This window comes from Parambassis ranga, chromosome 8 (assembly GCF_900634625.1).
Source record: "Parambassis ranga chromosome 8, fParRan2.1, whole genome shotgun sequence".
In the NCBI taxonomy this organism is placed as follows: domain Eukaryota; kingdom Metazoa; phylum Chordata; class Actinopteri; family Ambassidae; genus Parambassis; species Parambassis ranga.
This window is the reverse complement of record NC_041029.1, coordinates 2,170,544-2,176,764: the sequence shown is the minus strand read 5'-3', so window position 1 is coordinate 2,176,764 and position 6,221 is coordinate 2,170,544. Positions and strand designations below refer to the sequence as shown.

The 6,221-nt window shown below is 46.4% G+C and overlaps 1 protein-coding gene and 1 non-coding gene across 2 annotated transcripts; both read right to left on the bottom strand.

Moving 5' to 3' along the window:
• Positions 1 to 364: 364 nt before the first annotated feature.
• LOC114439878 (zinc finger BED domain-containing protein 1-like) lies at positions 365 to 2,373 on the bottom strand. Its single transcript, XM_028412074.1, has 4 exons — positions 1,079 to 2,373; positions 802 to 952; positions 524 to 702; positions 365 to 368 (listed from the first exon to the last, which is right to left on the bottom strand). Exons 1-4 carry the CDS (start codon positions 2,371 to 2,373, stop codon positions 365 to 367), a joined length of 1,629 nt encoding a protein of 542 aa, XP_028267875.1.
• A 3,622-nt stretch (positions 2,374 to 5,995) lies between these two features.
• LOC114440644 (U2 spliceosomal RNA) lies at positions 5,996 to 6,186 on the bottom strand. Its single transcript, XR_003671181.1, has one exon. It is a non-coding gene; the product is annotated as a U2 spliceosomal RNA (small nuclear RNA).
• Between the last annotated feature and the right edge of the window lie 35 nt (positions 6,187 to 6,221).

Here is a 6,221-nt window from a genome sequence, read left to right as displayed (position 1 = left end):
AAAAAACTAAAACATTCTCAGCCAGTGTAAATGTAAACATTGTTTAAAGTATGGCTTCAAAGTATCTAAATAAAAATCACAGTACAGTAACTTAGGAAATATAAGTGTCTAAGACAATCAATTGCCTTTAAAGTGCAAACATGTAAACTGTACATTTTAACTCGTACTGTAAACAGAAACAAATAGAGAAAGGCGTCGCCTATTAAAGTGCAAATAAAAATAAACTGGAAGTAAACTTAACTTAAGACAAACTGGGTAAGCTGTCCACTGGTCAACTCACTTGGGAATGGAAAGATTTTTCTGCAGGAAAAGTAGCTCATTGACATGCCCTGGGGTAAGGCAGCTTCTTTTTGCAGTGATGATGTCACCTGCAGTTGAAAAAACCCTCTCAGATGCGACACTGGTCCCAGGGACACAGAGATATCGCTTTGCCATATGAGCCAAAAGAGGATACTCGTTTTCATTCTCTCTCCACCAGACCAGAGGATTGTCCTGCAGTCCTGCAGGTCTCCTTGCTCTGTACCTTTTGATCTCATCTTCTGCCTCTTCTGCTCGAGTTTTCTGTGCTCCCCCCTCCTCTCTTAGTCTGTAAGCTTCCCCAAGGAGAGACTCCATGGCGCTGGATTGTTTGTGGTTGGCTGCAGGGGGTTGAGGTTGCACCTCTTCCTCCACTCCATCTGCTTCATCATCAGCATCATCTTGCTGTTTGAGAGAGTAGAGAGAGAATGTGTATTGTATACAGAGGTGTATGTCTGTATGACAGTGAGATTTTTTTCCACATGGCTTTGTATTATTACTTACATTAGATGCTTCTTCTTCCATCCCAACCACTGCTTCAGTCTGGAGTCTGGAAAAGGTGCTGTCTCGCTCCTCCTCACTCAGGAATGGCAAGGCTTTGAAGCGTGGATCGACAGCTGAGGCAACATGCAGCATGTCCTTCTGGTTCAAATACCTGAAATTTAAATTTCACACATTTAAATAATTTTATACAATCAGAGGAGGGTGCTAATGTTTTCTTATGTTTCATTTAATTCATCTCACACTCGCTCACTCTCACACACACACAGCATAGGCCTACCTTGTGCTCAGGTTTTTCTTGATCTCATCCTTGATGTCCTTAACAACTTTGGAGTCTTCTGGGAGGCTGGTCATCTCCTTCAGCAGCATGGCATGCAGGGGTGCGATCACTGAGAGAGTTGGGGACTTTTCTTCTGACATGACTTGAGTGGCTGTCTTCATTGGCTTCAGAGCTCTGACCACATCTTCTGCATCTGTTATGTCTTCCTCTTTGAGGCTGCACAGATCCTTTTCCTTTCTGCGGACTTCAGGTGAGAGCAGAGCGGCAGAGATTGCAGGTTGCTGCTCCAGAAAGCGTTCTAGCATTTCCAGCACACTGTTCCACCGGGTCACAACATCAATTGTGAGCTTGTGTGCTTTCAGCTGCAGTAGCTTCTGCTTTTCTTTGAGAATGCGGGTGGCTGTCGTACTGCGATGAAAGAATTTGGCGATGTGCCTCACTCTCCCAAGCAGGCGTGCAATATTAGGGAGTTTGAAACCGGCCTGCGAGGCAAGGTTGATGATGTGTGCAAAGCAGCCAACGTGGGTTAGCCCCATAATCTCAACCGCATGGACCATATTTGCTGCATTGTCAGTAACCATGACGGGGTCTTTGCTCATCAGCCCCCACTCCTCTATCGCCACTGTCATCATTTCTGCTAAACTGGCAGAACGATGGTCAGTTTCAACCTCCGTGGTCTGAAGTACGTATGAAATGAGGTTCCACTCCTCGTCTATGTAGTGTGCCGTTACACTCATGTATGATTCCGTAGCCACTGATGTCCAGGTATCACTTGTAATGCCCACCCTCACTGCTGACTTGAGCTTACTTTTTACATCTTCTTTGACTGACTGGTACATGTTTGGAATAACTTCTTCAGACAGACGTTTGCGAGACACCATAACATAAAGCGGTTCAGTTACCTTAATTAGCCGCCTGAAGCCCTCGTTTTCAACAACAGAATACGGGCGCATATCTTTGCAAATGAAGCCCGCAATCGCCTCAGTTATTTTGAGAGAACGTGCAGAATTGGCTGGTAGTTGTAGTGTTTGCTTAAGTTTCATCTGTTGTGGCCCGGTGGACGGCTTTGACATGAGATCTTGGTGATGTCGCAACATGTGGTTCCTGAGGTTGGTCGTATTCCCGCAATACTTCACTTCCATTTGGCATACCTTGCATATCGCTTTGCTTTGGTCAAGCTTATCTTTCTCTTTGTCGTTTCTGAACCCGAAATGGGACCAGATAGTAGCTTTGACCGTGTCGGGTGTTTTTAAAACCAGGGCTTGGCTAACGTTGTCGCTAGTGTCCGACGCCATGTTCATTGTTTTTATGTCTTCACAGCAAGCGCGCCTACGTAAATTCAATGACGCGACTAATGGGGTTAAAGTTCACCGGAGGAAAATTTATTTTAAAAAATCGATTTTTGGACGTACTAATCGATCTTTAGGAAATAAAATGAGAATCGATTTAAAATCGGAGAATCGATTTTTTCAACACAGGTCTAGCCATGAAGTACCACCCGTCAAACCACAAGACCCTCCGGACGGTCTTGTACAGCCCGGCACCCGTCAGCTTCCCTTTGCACTCACACCGCAAAGGGTACGCCCACATCCTGTAGTGCAGCCACAGGAAGAACGGGCGCTGGAAGAAGACGTGGTGACCGGCAGGCGGCTGAGCATACAGCCGCCGGGGGCCAGGCGGGAACCACCACATCTTGTCAATGTTCCTCAGCTCCACCTTGCCCCTGGCCGTGTGGTGGAACAGGGCCCGGCCGACCCAGTCCTGCTGCTCCTCCGGCAGCGTGGACCTCCACCCGCGGGGCAGAAGCTTAAAAAAAAACAAAAAAAGAGCATTTTATTAATGAGATATCAAAGCAAAAACTCACACCAAAAACTATGGCACTCGCTGAACAGTCACTAAGCTTACCTGTCTTCCAGTCGACTGCTGCTGGGCAGCTGGAGCTGGATGCACAGCTGGGCCTGGAACAGGGGCCGGAACAGAGGCAGGAACAGGGCAAGGAGGCTGGCTGGAGGAAGCTGCTGGCTGGGAGTCTGAGGGAACTGTAGGTGAAAAAGAGGTTGAAAGTGGAGTTAATAGAGTGTACATTAAGCATATATACATAGGAGGCTTTCATTACTTTCTGCTGAATAGCTTTCTTAATTTTCACAACGTCTACTCACCGCTGCACTCCACCTCTATGGCAGCAGCAACCATCTCGTCATCAGACAGGCCCGGCTCCGAAGCTGCAGCACCTGTGTAGACACACATGTTTATTCTAGCTTGTTGCTTAACTGACATAGATCTGTCTGAGCAGCAGCCACAGGGGGGAGGGGGGAGGGGTGGCTTACCTGGACGTGGGAGCACATGCATTGGCTGAGACTCAGGGGGCCTTTCCTTCCTCTCAGCATCTCTCGCCATTATGTATTGGTGCAGGGAGTGCAGCCTGGTCCCGGGCACCGGCTTCATTTTCCTCACCCAACCCACATAGCTGCACAATAACAAAAATGTGTCACTTGGGATCCGTCTTCCACATGTGCACACACAGACAAGCACGCACGGCAACACTCACCCTTGCAATTCCCTGCTCCTGGAACCATACAAGGCCTTGTAGGTGAGGTGGGCATGCTCTCCAAAACCCACAACTGTGTCATCAATGGTCCTGGCGCTCTGGCTTCCCTCGCTCACCCTACGCCTGTTAATGGCATCCGCCATCGCCGGGAAAGCCATGGCATAGGCGGCAAGGGAGTCCTTGTGGACCATATGGACCGATTGCAGGTTTGGGTCACGCTCCCTCTCGTCCTGGTGCTGGGCCACAACGTTGGCTGCATAGCCAACATCATTGCTGAGCAGCCAGCGGAAGGTCTGCCCTCTGTACTGGCCAAACTGCAGCTGCATTTCGGCCTGTACATGAAGCTCACAGGTTGGGTCTCCCCGCTTCTCCACAACCCTGCTGACCGCCTCTGCACGGGCAGCAGTGGGAGAAATCAAGATGGCGACGGATGGTGGCTGCTGTTTATACCGTTTCACCACCTCCTGTGCTTCCTGTGAGGGCCTGAGGGTCAGTTCTCTGGAGGTGGCCTCAAGCCGGAACACTGGAAAATGATCCTGGGGAGAAATTAAAAAGATTATTATTTATAGATATATATATATACACTGTGAATACATCTAGTAGCCACACATTTTTCAATATGAAACAAATACAAGAACACCTTAATCACAACAATATCTACACATGTTAAACAATCTAAAATAAAAGCAGGGACACGGTAATTACAATTTTTTTTTCACAAACTCATTATTACACTTTACTACTACATATTTATTACTTAGTACTATCACAGTAGGGCCGTGGACACTCGAGTTTTACATTTTGAAAAACACACAGTACAGTACAGTACAGTGCAGTACAGTGCAGTATCGTTCACTAAGCTTGCTAACTTTCGGAAAATGACTACATTTAATAAGTAGTTAGTGATAAGTACTGGGGAAAAAAAGGTTGCTTTCCCGAAATGGGATTTTTTTTTATTTTTTCTTCACAAACGTGAATCGTTTAATCGCTAGCGAGCAAAGGGAAATACGGCATTAAGCTAACTTTCGGATAAGTATGTACTACATTAACAAAGAAAAATTAACGTACCATTTCAACGAATAAAAGTGTTTGTTGTTGGAAAAAGTAAGTGGAGATGCTCTTTCTCTCTTTCTCTCGCGGATAGCAGACGACACGTTCAAGTCCCTCTTCCAACTTCGCTCTCCGGGATCGTAGACGCAGAATTGTGCGGCCATCGCGGCGGCCGGCACTTGAACGCGAGTCCGCGAAATTTGCATGGAAAGTGAAACACGACCAATAGCGCGTGCAACCTACTGGAGTTGGCCAACCGCGGACTAGGGAGGGAGGGACCCGCGTTTCACTTCGAATTGGAACAGTCACGGGGTGGCCGTAGCCAATCGGGCACAAGGGGTGTGGCCTAAAGTGTAACACAAAGGTGTAACATGGTGGAGAGAGGAAGCCTGTCCCAAAGGCGCAAGGATGACACGCAAATTCGTGAAGCGTTCCTCATTTTTTACATTTTTTAATTTTTTTTTTATAAAGAATTTCAGTTTTCTGATGTAGCTACGACTACTACTGCACCTACAGATTCTGTCAACACTCCGTTGACTGGAAACTTAAAAATACTAACTACTGGAGAGGCCTGGGTGTGGAGCTTCTCACAGACAAGAGACAGACACCACTGATCTCCACACAAAGAGGCTGTCAATCATGTATTTCAATGGCGATGTCTCTGGTCAGATTCAGAATTCCTTTATCTATCCTTGTTCATTGTTTTCTCCTTACTTGCTTAGTTCAAGAGTTGAGGAGCTAGGTCAGAATGACCAGGCTTGTCCTCGGTTGAACTGGCTATGTGCTTAAAAACAAGTCAGTTGATAGGAAACAGTGTGGAAGCACACACAATGCCAGAATTAGTTGCCTAATTTAGACACACACCTTCACCCACACACACAGACAGGCTTGACTATAAAAGATCTTCAGTTTGAGGTTCGGGGGATTTTATCTGAATTGGCTGGCTGATACGTGTCAACAATTGATCTGAATAAAATCCTGCTGAAGGCTGACTTCTGGCTCTTGACTTTTTGTTCGATTCAAATTGACAATAGTCTGTCATGTATATCACACTTCTTTGTACAGTAATGTACACATTTTGTTCCCTAAAAGGTTGCTTATTGTTCATTTCCTAATTTCTATTTTATTTATTAAGTATTTATATGTTTGCACACGCCCCAGAGCTCATCCTGAAGCCACATCTCCCTTTCACACAGAAGCTCATTTTTCCTGGTCACTGAAGATGAGAGTTGGGTGCTTCGTGTTTCAAGGAGAGCAGCATCCACGCATGTCAAACTACTACGGTAAAACTTCTCCGTGTGTTTTTCTACAGCAAAAGGAGGGGGTGCACCATTCCTGGAAGTACTGCAATACCAGGTTGATGCGTGGAGTGGACGGAGCAAGCCCCTATTCCATCTCCCTTGTCCAAAAAGCAATTTAATATATGGTCCCCGGGTAGTGGACGTATCAGATATTAAACTGATAAAAACAAATACTACACTTGATCTTAGCCAAAAGACCGAGAAGCGATGCCACACTGGGGCCAGAGGAAAGCGAGCCATGCAC

Excerpts from the sequence above, each read along its gene's own strand:
- LOC114439878 (XM_028412074.1), bottom strand. The coding sequence starts at position 2,373 with ATGGCGTCGGACACTAGCGACAACGTTAGCCAAGCCCTGGTTTTAAAA. Across the intron at positions 953-1,078 it reads AAGAAAAACCTGAGCACAAG|GTATTTGAACCAGAAGGACA; the intron begins GTAGGCCTATGC and ends TTTAAATTTCAG. Across the intron at positions 703-801 it reads TGGAAGAAGAAGCATCTAAT|CAAGATGATGCTGATGATGA; the intron begins GTAAGTAATAAT and ends TCTCTCAAACAG.